General features: G+C 43.0%; 1 protein-coding gene across 3 annotated transcripts in view; it reads left to right on the forward strand.

Moving 5' to 3' along the window:
* LOC124102266 (ubiquitin-protein ligase E3C) overlaps positions 1-13,208 on the forward strand; it is a 37,213-nt gene extending 24,005 nt beyond the window's left edge. Inside the window, exons 6-10 of one of the 3 annotated variants that reach the window (XM_058583677.1) lie at positions 372-584; positions 7,957-8,132; positions 8,750-8,888; positions 10,561-10,707; positions 11,910-13,208. In XM_058583677.1, coding sequence (XP_058439660.1) covers positions 372-584; positions 7,957-8,132; positions 8,750-8,888; positions 10,561-10,707; positions 11,910-11,945 — 711 coding nt within the window. In that variant the 3' untranslated portion in view covers positions 11,946-13,208. Of the gene's footprint in view, positions 1-371; positions 585-5,870; positions 6,767-7,956; positions 8,133-8,749; positions 8,889-10,560; positions 10,708-11,909 lie in introns of those variants that run through there. The other 2 variants (XM_046458492.2, XM_046458494.2) reach the window with 2 other exon arrangements.
* Positions 13,209-13,333: the final 125 nt, after the last annotated feature.

The raw sequence follows: 13,333 nt of genomic DNA on the forward strand, positions 1-13,333 counted from the left end.
CAGGCTCTGTCCTGTGGGCTGTGAACGGATCCCTGCTGCTGCTGCTGCTGCTGCTGCTGCTTTGTTCTTGGTGATTCTTGGGACATCGGTGAGGGCTCTACGTCTACCATCCCCTCTGACCCTTTGGGAGTGCAGAGGAGTGGCCCACGTCCCTTCTGTCTCAGCACTGTGTCTCAGCCCCGCACAGTCTGCAGTGAGCTGTGGCAGACTGAACGCTCCCAGGGAGTGCCTCGGTCGAGGCCTGGCCCGCGGGCTCACCCTGCCGTGGCCGCGGAGAAAGAGCCGCTGCCCTAGGACCCTGTTCAGTTGAGGAAGCATGACAGAAGTATCTGTGAATGCTAACCCTGTGCCCTGCTCTGTCCTGTCTGAAGGCTCTCTATGAAAACATGCTGGTGGAGCTGCCCTTTGCCGGCTTCTTCCTCTCCAAGCTGCTGGGCACCAGTGCCGATGTGGACATCCACCATCTGGCCTCCTTGGACCCCGAGGTCTACAGGAACCTGCTGTTCCTCAAGAGCTACGAGGAGGATGTGGAGGAGCTGGGGCTGAACTTCACCGTGGTGAACAACGACCTGGGAGAGGCCCAGGTGAGCAGGGCCCCTGCGTCTGTCTCCAGCCCCGGGGCAGCGTTTCCTCCACCGCCCTTTTGAGTCACCCGAGAGGGCGGGTGAGCCTTGCAGTGAGAGGCCGGCCCGGCCTGCCCGCCTGCCTTCATCAAGACCCGTGTCCTCTGCTCCTGTGCCACGGCATGGGGCAGCACCGCCAGGACGGGACCTTTGGGAGCACGCCGCTCCAGGTGCAGCCCGTGTGGGAGGCTTCCTGGCCTCGCTGAATGAGTGGTGGTCCTTGTTCCTTTGCTTTTTCTTTTTTAAAAGGAAAAGAAGGCCTATATTGGAGGTTCAAACTAAGTTTTGTGTTGGGGGGTTTGGTTTCGTTTTGGGCTTTTTTTCCCCTTTTTTTCAGTGTTCTGCCACTGACCTGCACCCTCTTAACTCTCTCAGAAACAGCTTTACTGAGAGAGAAGTCACAGCATGAACTGGAGCAGCTCAGTGGTGCTGATGTGTTTGTAGAGTCGAGCAGCCACCTGTAGAGTGTTCCCTTTTCAGTTCTTCCAGAGGCACTTCTCCACTGAGCCACATCTCCAGCCTTTTTTTTTTTTTTTTTTTTGGCATTGGGGATTGAACCCAGTGATACCTAACCACTGAGCCACATCCCCATCCGTTTTTATATTTTATTTTGAGACAGGGTCTCACTGAGTTGCTTAGCACCTCAGCCTCCCGTGCGGCTGAGATTACAAGCGTGCACCACAGTGCCCGGCTCCAGCCCTGTACTTGTTCTTGTTGATGGACCTTATTTTTTTTCATTTATTTATATGCAGTGCTGAGAATCGAACCCAGGGCCTCACAGATGTGAGGCAAGTGCTCTACCACTGAGCCACAGCCCCTGCCCTCTAGCCCTTTTTATTTACATTTTCAGACGGGTCTCACTAAGTTGCCACAGGCCTTACTAAACTGCTGAGGCTAGCTTTCAACTTGCAGTCCTCCCTCCTCAGCCTCCCAGTTCATAGGAACTGCAGGTGGGTGGGCACCACTGCACCCAACCAAAACATTTTGTTTGTCCTAGAAAAGACACTGCTCGTCAGCAGTAGCCCCTGCCATATCTCGAGCACCGCAGCCCACTTAGGCTCTCCCCACCTGCCTCCTGGAACACTTCGTACCATGGACTCTCGTGCGTTCTTGTGCAGTTGTGGGTACCAGGACTGGGCTCCTTTTTCTGGTTCCTCGTCCTCCTTTTGGCCGAAGGCTGCAGTGGACATGTGTGCAGCATGCTGAGATGTGTAGATGAGTGGCTGCCACCTGAGCCCTGCTTTAAACATGGAGAGCGCAGGCAGCAGGTGGGGCTCAGTGGGCCTGGATGGCCTGAGGTAGCAGCACCTGAGGTGCTGGCAGGGCCTGTCCGCTTCAGCCTTGGTCATCCCCACACACAACGGCCACAGTCAGACCGCTCAGGGATGACGCGAGAGGCTCCCACCGGGAGTTGGAAGGCATACTTGTTAATATCTCATGTGGCCCAGACTTGTTAGATGTGTAAGTGACTTCCTGTGCTTTCTCAATTCACATTTCCTTTTCAGAGTAAAAACTCAAGTCACAGGAAAGACAGGTGTGTTGGTGTTTCTCTAGAGCAGAGCTTTTCTGAATCTAACAGCGGGATTTTACCCACAAATATACTGTTGTAAACTTTGCAGTTGTTTCTCAAATGGATATTATCACCCGGTTCTAATCTAGGCCTTCGGGTCGTTCATGAGCTTTGCCCAGCTTAGATATCCCTCCACTAGATGGGGATAAGTTCTGGTGCAAGGTGGGTGTGGGCCCGGGGCATCCATCCCCACACCACAAAATCACACCTGGTGTGCACAGTAGGCTGACTACAGACAACAGTAAAAATCCAGAAGAAAGTCAGTTGCTTGTTTTGTGGTGCTGGGGATTGAACTCAGGGCCTTGTGCATGTAAGGCAGACACTCTACCAACTGAGCTATAGCCCCAGCCCCAAGAAAGGAGTTTGAATGTTTTCACCATAACAGAAATGGTAGATGAGATGGGTATGTTTAACCTGCTCAAACATTACACAGTGCATAAATGTTTCAAATACCTATAGTATCCCATAAATTCATACATACAATTTTGTTTTTATGTATCACTTAAAGATAAATTTAGAACTGCTCATGGTGACACACACACCTGTAATCCCAGTGACATGAGGGTCTGAGGCAAGAGGATCACAAGTTCAAGGCCAGCCTGGACAACTTAGTGAGGCCCTGTCTCAAAAATAGAAAACACCCGGGTGCAGTGGTGGCACACGCCTGTGATCCCAGCAGCTCAGGAGGCTGAGGCTCAAAAGACTAGACACGGAACCATTAGATGTGACCCAGTTGTTCTACCCTTCAGTGTTGACCTGAAGAACTCAAGTCATATGACATGCGCATCCCGTGTATATAGCAGCACAGTCCATAATAGCCACACATGGCGCCGGCCTAGGGTCCATCAGTGGGTGAGTGGATGGAGGAAATGTGGCACACACGCACAACGAAGTTCGACTCAGCCATAAAGAAAAATGAGATGATGTCATTTTCAGGAAAGTGGATGGGTCTTGGGAACAGTATGTTAAGTAAAATAAGCCAAACTCAGAGGTCAAGGGTCATCTGGAATCTAGAGAGGAAAAAGGAAAAGATGATGGGCTGGGGTTGTGGCTCAAGCGGTAGCGCGCTCACCTGGCATGCGTGCGGCCCGGGTTCGATTCTCAGCACCACATACAAACAAAGATGTTGTGTCCGCCGAAAACTAAAAAAAGTAAATATTAAAAAATAATAATAATAATTAAAAAAAAAAAAAGAAAAAGGAAAAGATGGGGGCAGATCTCATGAAAATCAAAGGAAGATCAGTCGAGGAAAGGGACGCAGTGGGAGGAGGAGAGGGAGCGGAGAAGTGCTGGCTGGGTGTGGCCGGAGTGTGGTGTTACGGTGTGCGTGTGCACATGTGTACCAAAGCCCACTGCAACGTTGATTGTGATGCTCCAGCAAAAATGGAGGAGGAGGAGGGGCTAGGGATGTGGCTCAAGTGGTAGAGCGCTCGCCTGGCATGCGTGCGGCCCGGGTTCGATCCTCAGCACCACATACAAACAAAGATGTTGTGTCCGCCGAAAAATAAATAAATAAATATTTTAAAAAAAAAAAAAAAATGGAGGAGGAGGAAACGGAACCCAAGGCAAGAGGAAGGTCAGGATGCAGGTGGCTGTCGGGTCTCACCTGCTAGGAAGTCAGCTTCCTCTTGGACTCCAGGGAGAGCACCTGTGTCATTCCAGAGCTGGTGCTGGGCGTGTCGGGCCTGGAGTGTATGACATCCTGTAGTGGGTGGTGTCAGCTGGTGGAAAAACCAGGAGCAAGGACATGTTTGAGCACCTCTGCAGAAGAAGAGGTTTCGACTGAGTGCGCAGGGCCTGGAAGCAGGGACGGGCTCTGAGCCAGCCCACAGAAAAGCTGTACCTGGGGGTCACAATCAGAAAAAAGAGTTTTAGGGGCTGGAGTTGTGGCTCAGTGGTAGAGTGCTCACCTGGCATACATGAGGCACTGGGTTCGATCCTCAGCACCACAGAAAAATAAAGAGTTTTAGCTGAAGTCAGTGGTGCTCACCTGTAATCCCAGCTATTTGGGAGCTGAGGCAGGAGGATTAAAAGTTCCAAGCCAGCCTTAGCAACTTAACGAGGTGCTAAGCAACTCAGTGAGACCCTGTCTCTAAATAAAATATAAAAAGGAGGGCTGGGGATGTGGCTCAGTGGTTGAGCACCCCAGGTTCAATCCCTGGTACCAATATAAGTGTGTGGGGGGGACAAGAGACGCAGGACCATGTTTTAATTTTGTTGCAATTTATGTAGCTGCTTTAGTTTTGGTGTCTTCTTCATAGTGTACAGCCAAAGTCTCAATAGCGCAAAATTCCAAAGTTAGTTGGCAGGTGAGGTTTGTTTTCAGAGTTCAGGGCGATGTGCTCTGTGCCTCCTGGGTAACTTGTGAGAGCGAGTGAAGGCTCCTGAGCCCTGCAGAGCTGTGCCACCCACCTGGGCCTCCATCAGGTCCCTGCAGGCAGTGCTGGAGTCTGCTACAAGCACAAGATTGCCTACTAAGTTTAGGAGTTATGGATGGCAATGTGTTAGAGTAATTGCAACTGGGCACCCTGGCACACACTTATAATCCCAAAGCCAACCTCAGCAACACATCAAGGCCCTAAATAACTCGGTGAGACCCTATCTTTAAATAAAATACAAAAAAGGGCTGGAGATATGGCTCAGTAGTTGAAAGCTCCTGGTTTCTATCCCCAGCACCCCTCTCAAAAAAAAAAAAAAAAAAAGGAGAAGAATTGCACTAAAGATGCTCATTAGAAGAACTGAGAAAGTCAGCGGTAAAGCCACCTAGTTTGGAGAGAATCTTTTGGCTTTTTTGTAGAGGTAGATACACATAGGTAGTCCTCTCCTTAGGGTTACGTTTGTAACACTGTGATTTAAAGATCTTTAATGCACAGATCCTTCATCCTGCTGGCAGGTCATTGTTCGTTGTTCATTCTTCCCTCTCACAGCAATGCTGCTGCTGCCGCCAGGTTTGTTTTCTTAGCTATAATCAATATGGCTGTGTCTGTGCCCTTTAATAACGTACATGGAACTTTAGACTGCTGATGTATATGCACATCCTCCTGGAGCAGGGCCCTGAGGGTCATCTGCCACGTGGGAGGCCGCACTTGAGCCCCGTGGCCTTGGGCAGGCCACCTCCTCACTCAGAAAGATGGTGCTAGAGGGTCAGTGAGCAGTGCAGCAGCAGGTCCCAGCCAGCCATCACCAGCCCGGAGGTGCAGTGCCTGCTGGGGGAGCCGCTTTAAGTGTGCCCTCCCACCCTGAATTTCAGTAGGCGTTTGATGTGACTTTTAAAATACACATAGTTGTGCCAGGCGTAGTGGCACAAGCCTATAATCCCATCAGCTCAGGAGGCTGAGACAGGAGATCGTGAGTTCGAAGCCAGCCTGAGCAACAGCGAGGTGCTAAGCAACTCAGTGAGACCCTGTCTCTAGATAAAATACAAAATAGGGCTCGGGATGTGGCTCAGTGGCCAGGTGCCCCCTGAATTCAGTCCCCAGTACCCCCCTCAAAAATGTGTGTGTGTACACAAACACACACACACAGACACACACAGTTATTTAGATTTAGCCTGAGAGAGGATTTTGGTTTAAAAGTAATGCAGGCATTTTAAAGTTGTTAGAAATAGCAGTTTTGTGTGATGAGGCAGGGTCATATGTTCCTTTAGCTGAGAACTTCACTGGTCCTTTGTCTTCCAGATCACACAGGCACGTCATCACTTATTACCTGCCTTTATCAGTTTAAAGTTTAATGCATGTAAATGTGATGGCTAGTTTGGTGAGACTTGGCCAACAGGTGGACTGTTGGAGTGTAAGTGAAGGACTTACGGTAAGGGGCAGTCTTTGCTCACCCAGAGGCCACGGTTTGAAAGCTCACTGTCAGACCCATTATTCCTACAATTGCAAGTTCATCAGAAGAAAGACGGAGCCAAAGAGTTGAAATTCAACAAATTCAACTCTGAGGTTTAAAGGCACATAATCTTTATAAAATTCAGAATGAGCAGACTATGCAAATGTAGGGTGATTGAAATGGCTTTTCTGTGATGCGGTAAGAGATCAGGTATAAGAGCCATCGCCTAGAGGGCGGCCCCATCTTGTCTCTCTGGGAATGTGAAACGTGTACAAGGTCTAAAGGCTGTGAGAAGAAAGCCATTGGGGGTGTTGATGACGGGCCGTCTGAGAGAAGGCTAGCAAGCCCCGCACGGCACCACTGACCTATAATCCCAGGGATTTGCCCAAGGGCAAACTTGAGCAACTGAATGAAGCCTTGTCTCAAAATAAAATAAAAGAAAAAACAAAAACTAAGCAAAAAACCCACATAAGTTTGATTACCTATGAATGGAGGAAAGTCTCTAGTATATACACTTCAGACTTAATAGTGGTGACTTCTGGGAATTGGGATCTGGGTAAGAAAGAAGTTCAGTAGTATGTAAGGATTATATTATCTACTCTACTGATCTCATGTCAGGACTCCACTGCCACTTAAATTGAGAGTATTTCCATAGTTGAGGGTCAAATATATTCTCATTTTTTACATTCATTGAATGGTTGAAAATCATGCCACATTTTAGTTTGCTTTATATTTATAAGTTACACAGCTTTCTTGTGTAACTTCCCTCTGTAGTTCTTTTTTTTTAAGTTATTTAAAGATAAAAAGAATAAATTTGAGTATATATCTCAAAAGAATAAATTTGAGTATGTATCTAACTTTTAAAACATGGTTATATAATATCTTTGAACCACCATTTTTTTTTTTTTGAGAGAGAGAATTTTTTTTTTTTTTAATATTTATTTTTTAGTTTTTGGCGAACACAACATCTTTGTTTGTATGTGGTGCTGAGGATTGAACCCGGGCCGCACGCATACCAGGCGAGCGCACTACCGCTTGAGCCACATCCCCAGCCCCCACCATTCGGTTTTAAGAATAGGGTAATGAATAGTTTGCATCTTGTTGCTCTCCTAACACTGCTTATGTAGCATTTTTCCCTCCTGGTGATTCTAAGTTTCCTGGTTTTTGTTATTCAAGAAAAACTAATATGCCTTCATTACATTTTTCCAGCCTCTCATCTGTACTCTCTTTAAGTAGGAGCCTTGCATCGTCCCTTCTTGTACCTTCTGAACTATACTAATTTGTATCAGTTGTTCTTTAGATCAGCTCCCAAATGGTCATCCTTGGATTTCCCTTTTCTATGCTTTCTAGGTTGAATAAAGTAGTTTTTGAACCTACTCAATGAATTCCTCAGAAAAGATGCACAGAAAGTGAAATCAGAATTTCTGCATGCCCAAGAAATATTTTTATTTTGTTTTCATACTTTGGCTAAGTATAGAATTCTAGATTCAATATATTTTCCTTCAGAATTTTAGAAGCCTTGCTCTCGTTTTCTAACATGCATCATTGTTAATGAGAAGTTAGAGGACTCTATGATTTTTGATCATAAGTTACCTCCTCCTTTCATCCCAATAAGTTTGAAGAACTGTTATTTAACTTTGGTATTCTGATTTCACAGTGATATGTTTGGAAGTTGTTGAGCCCTTTCATTTTACTTAGTACTTGAATATCAGAAAGAGTATGGAAAAGATTTCCAGAGATAATAATAGGGCTAATAATAGACAACATGATGATAATAATAATAGACAACATGATGTTGTCTTATACAAGGCAGTGACTACTAGGCTATTAGATATTTAAAGTACATAACATGTTCAGAAGAAGCTATAATTGTTTTCCTATTACTTGTATTAAAATGATCATACTTCTTACTTTGCTGTTCCTGCTATCTTCCAGCAACAGGATAAGACCTCATCTAACCTACATGAAGCTGCTTCAGACTGTGTGTGCTCAGCTCTTTATGCCATTGAGAATGTGGAAACTAACTTGCCATTAGCAATGCAACTTTTTCAGGGAGTCCTGACATTGGAGACTGCCTATCATATGGCTGTGGCACGTGAAGATTTAGACAAGTGAGTAATTATTTAAGATTGGAGCTCTGAATTTTTTAAAAGTCTGATCTTTTATTTTTTACTTTTGTGGTGCTAGGGATTGAACCTAGAGCCTCACACAGGAGAAGTACTCTATATTTAAGCTACATCCCTAGCACATTATGTTACTTTTTATTATTCATCTATTGTTTATGATTCTTAGTGGCTCTGTGTAAATATTAAAGTAGTGCATCCTAAAGATACTTTGATTCTCATGCAAACTTAGAAGTGGCAAGTTGGATGCAGAAGAAGTTGTATAATTACCAATTATGCAAAGTTTTTGCACAAAAGGAAAGGCTATAAAAATTAGGGAAAAGACTTTAAAATATCAAGTGTAACTTTTAAAAATGTTTTAGTAATTGAGAATTTGACTTATTCCTTGCTTATCTGTGGAGAAGTAGACAGTCTAAGTAAAGGTATCTACAATAGAGATTGTGATACAGCATAGCAAAGAATCACTATATGTGTCTTAAGCTGAGGACTATGAGAGAGAGAGAGAGAGAGAGAGAGAGTGTGTGTGTGTGTGTGTGTGTGTGTGTGTGTGTGTAAACAATAACCAGATTTCTGACTTGCTACTCTCATTCTTTTTTCTTCTACAGAGTTCTGAATTACTGCCGTATTTTCACTGAACTATGTGAAACTTTTCTTGAAAAAATTGTTTGTACTCCAGGCCAAGGTCTTGGGGACCTGCGAACTCTGGAATTGCTTCTTATTTGTGCAGGGCACCCTCAGTATGAGGTAATGTCTTTAATATGCTAAGACCATCATCTCCAAGTTGTGTATTGCATGTTGTTTATATTCCAAGGCCTCATCCCTCACCTTGTTTTCTTGAGAAATTATATTCTTATTTTTAATTAATGTGATATGGGAGTTCCCTCTGTATTGAAATTTTTCAAAAATTGAGTTTCTACTTTATATCCTTTTCCATTTTTTTTAACCTGGTTTGCTGGATTGTCTGTTGTAGGTCCCTCAAAAAACCTATTAGAAAAGCTTATTGCTTTTTCACTGAGTCCCCTTTTCAGCTGTGTTGATTCTCTAGAGCTTTGCAGTTTAAAACTACATTGTTCATCAGCTTTCCATTACTGTAACAAAATACATGAATAATCAACTTTTTAAAAGAGGAAAGGTTTATTTTAGCTCACAGTTTCAGATGTTTTAGTCCATGTTTTGTTGGCCCTATTGCTTTGGGGCCTGTGGCCCGGCAGTAGTAAATCATGGCTGTAAGTGCATGGCCAACAAATCCCAGCTGTGTGCAAAAGAGGAAGAGGAGGGCTAGGGTCTCTACCTCTAGGGGCATGTCCTCAGTTACCCAACTTCTTTCATTGGACCCTTCCTCCTAAAGGTTCCACCACCTCCCAGTAATGTTATGGAATGGATGGAGACCCAACTTTCATCACATAAATCTTTGGGAGACCTTCAAGATCAAACTATAACATATACTGAATCCTAACTGAATCTCCACAAATCTTCACATGTCAGATTTTTCTCCACATGAGGGATGTGAATGAGAAAGGGATTGAAAAGGCTATCTTTAAGACATTTGCCTTGCCCTTTGGTGAGGATGGGGTGATAACTAGAATCAAATCCAGGAACATGATGCCACTGAGCTATAGCCCCAACCCTTTTTATTTTATTTTGAAACTGGGTCTTGCTGAGTTGTCCTGCCCTAGTCTCCTGAGTGGCTAGGATTATAGATGTGTACCACTGCACCTGGCAATACCCTGCTCTCTTAAATTTGGAGGTTAAAACATTTTTCTTCATTTACCTCCTCTTTATAGTATAAGAAATGTGAAAAAAGTGCTTCCAAGTTGGATATTGTTTTGAGTATCTCTATCTTGGATTCTTGATGGGAAAAGAATGGTAGGGCTGCCTCTTAATTGTGATTACTTGTAGGCAAAGCACGTTTGTGAATCTCCATCCTTTTTCTTTTATTACATAAGAGAAGTTTATTTGTTTTGTATAATTTCATGAGGACAACTAGATTTGAATGAAACCCAAATTATCATTTTGGGGAGAAGTATAGCACCTCACATATAATGACAGGAGGCTGACTCAGTTATGTTCAAGGAATTAACATGGTTTGGCGGTAAGAAATGTTCTAATCTCAAAAATATATTGAAGTGATTTTATAGTTTGGGAAAAATACTTTTAAAAGCACTTCATCTCAGTATCTATTTCTCTAAATTCAGAATCCAATATAACTTTAGAAGCAGTTATCCCAGGAGTAAATAGGAAAATGTAATCTAATCATTCTAAATGTAGGTGGACATATTTGAGGTCTAGAGAAAAGGGGGACTCCTTAACTGGTCCTCAGGTAAATCTTTCTTATGTGGCCTTAGAAATACTAAAACTGACTGAATCTATTTCTTTGCCATTCAAATAAGTAATCTTTTCTCTTGTAATCTGACAGGTAGTAGAAATTTCCTTTAACTTTTGGTACCGACTAGGGGAGCATTTGTACAAAACTAACGATGAAGTTATTCATGGCATCTTCAAAGCTTACATTCAGAGGCTGCTTCATGCCTTGGCTCGACACTGCCAGCTAGAACCGGACCATGCAAGTTTCCTTCTCTACTTCTTCATATCTTAATTTTCTCCTCTTTTCAGTGCTAATTTGGAAAGAAACTGAAAAGATAGAGAATAGAGCTGATAGAATCTTCTGATTTTTGTCACTTTAGGTTACAGTGACAAAGTCAGTAGCAATATTAATAAAGACAAATTAGGCTTATGTTCACAAATATTGCTCTTGCTGAGACAGTAATTCTTTTCCAAGGATTTATCTTTAAAAAATCCTTCAGAAGAAACACTTTTATGTACAAAATATTATCTGTAAAGGTAGAAAATGATAAATCATGAATAACAGTATAAGAAGAGTGACATAAATCATAGCAAATTGATGGAACATTGTAAAATAATGATTACCGAAAAACAGTATGGTATGCTAAGAAAAAAAAAAATCAGAATGAGGAGCTTTATACTGTTTTTTAATAGTGTAAAATGTGTGCTTAGATTAACAGAAAAGGGAAATATTTGTGAAGGTATTGGACATTTCATGACTTCTCCCCAGATACATACTTTTATTTATATTATTTATACTGACTTTATAATTTAAGAGAAAATATAGAAATAATATATTAGCATATAAGAAAACATACTAGAAATATTACCAAATAGTTCGTTGGAAAACTCTTGAGCCTTTTTTCTTAGTCTCTCCCAAATTTTGCCTCATTTATCTCATACTACAGATGTTCATATATACAAAGGTTTTCAAATATATATATATATTTGGAGGGTGGGAAAGAGAAGCTATTTGTGGCTAGTCTGACATTTACTACTTAAAATTCACACATCTGGGAGCTGGGATTGTGGCTCAGAGGAAGAATGCTTGCTTAGTATGCATGAGGCACTGGGTTCTATCAGCACCACATGAAAATAAAATAAAGGTATTGTGTCCACCTACAACTAAAAAATAAATATTAAAAAAAATCACGTCTGCATGTCAAGCTTAACTCAATGGCTGTGGGGACTTAATCTGCATATGAAATGTCACATTAGCAAGTTAACTTGGTGAAAGGTGAACACTAGAAATGAGACCTTGTCACCTGCTGGCCAGCAGGGTGCCTGTGACAAACTGGGGTGTACCTGAGATTCCAGTTCTTTTTTTTTTAAATGGTGGAGTTGGAATGAAGGTTGAGTGGAAGTTTATTTTTTATTTTTTTAGAGAGAGGGAGAGAGAATTTTTTAATATTTATTTTTTAGTTTTCGGCAGACACAACATTTGTTATGTGGTGCTGAGGATCGAACCCGGGCCGCACCCATGCCAGGTGAGCACGCTATCTCTTGAGCCACATCCCCAGCCCAGAGATTCCAGTTCTTGCTGAGATTATTTTAGGCTTTATTTTGAGATGTCCTTACTAAAACCAAAAATTGTGTTATTTCTTCCTTTTGACCACTCATTTACCTAACCTCCTAAAATATATAGAAAACTGAGTCAGACTTTTAGAATCTTTACTTTTGTTAACTAATATATAAAAACTCTATAAGGTGACACAATAAGAAACACAAGAAGTAAATAAGCAGTATGAGGCAATCTTTTAGGTGTCCTTTGTAGTGCTGAGGCTTGAACTCAGGACGTCCTAAATGGCTGGCAAGAGCTCTCCCACAAAACCTCATTCTGAAGTAGAGGATCTAGAACTGTAACAAGGACTTAGTGACAGTCTTTGCTGAAAGCACTGATTCTTTACTTGGGCCTTCAAATGACCAGTGAATAACTAAAAGCAGGATAAAATTAACTTGGTACCTCTGGCTCCATTGCACATTATCTCTGCTCTGAGTCATCTTGGATTCCAGGAGCAACAGGTCTGATCTATATAGACATCATGTGATGACTTGGAACTGACTCCCCAGGCAACAGCGATTTCCTGTCCCTATCAGGCAGCCTGACCAATCATGACCAACCAGACTACAGCCACCTCCCTGTTCCTGCTCCTTTATCACCTGGACACTCACCTCAGTGTCCCCAAGACTGGAAAGCTGGTCCACTTTCTCTTCCCTGTGCAGTTAACTGATACAACAATGTCTTCTTCGCCTTTCACCACTATTTCCATTTGTACTTTGGGGCGAGTGGTCAGATCTGATTTGTTGGAATTCCCAAACATGGGCCTCTAGCCTAGGGCTTTAGTAATGGAGCCACTAACCCAGTGTGCCAACTGCCTAAGAGAAGAAACTGTATGGGTGAGGACACTTTTCATTTCTACCTTGTGAGGATTCTGTAACTGGATTTGTCAAAGGACAAAATTCTAACTCAGTGTGACAATCTCAATTAGCTCTATTTGTGATTCTCAAATTCGGCTACAGTAGGTTCCCTGAAACAGATTAAGTGTTCCAATGGGCTAAACAGAGGAATTTTTTTTTGGCACCAGGGTTCGAATTCAGGGGCACTGAACCACATCCAAGCTCTATTTTTTGTATTTTATTATTTTTTTTATGGACTCAATACCTTTATTTTGTTTATTTTTATGTGGTGCCAGGGATCCAACCCAGTGCTTCAAGCATGCTAGGCAAGCGCTCTACCACTGAGCCACACTCCGGCCCTATTTTGTGTTTTATCTAGAGGTAGGGTCTCAACTGAGTTACTTAGTGTCTCTCTGTTGCTGAGTCTGGCTTTGAACTCATGATCCTCA

Source organism: Marmota monax, unplaced genomic scaffold (assembly GCF_021218885.2).
Source record: "Marmota monax isolate L192 unplaced genomic scaffold, Marmota_monax_Labrador192_F-V1.1 WCK01_AAM20220418_F8-fsc01860, whole genome shotgun sequence".
NCBI classification, from domain to species: Eukaryota; Metazoa; Chordata; class Mammalia; order Rodentia; family Sciuridae; genus Marmota; species Marmota monax.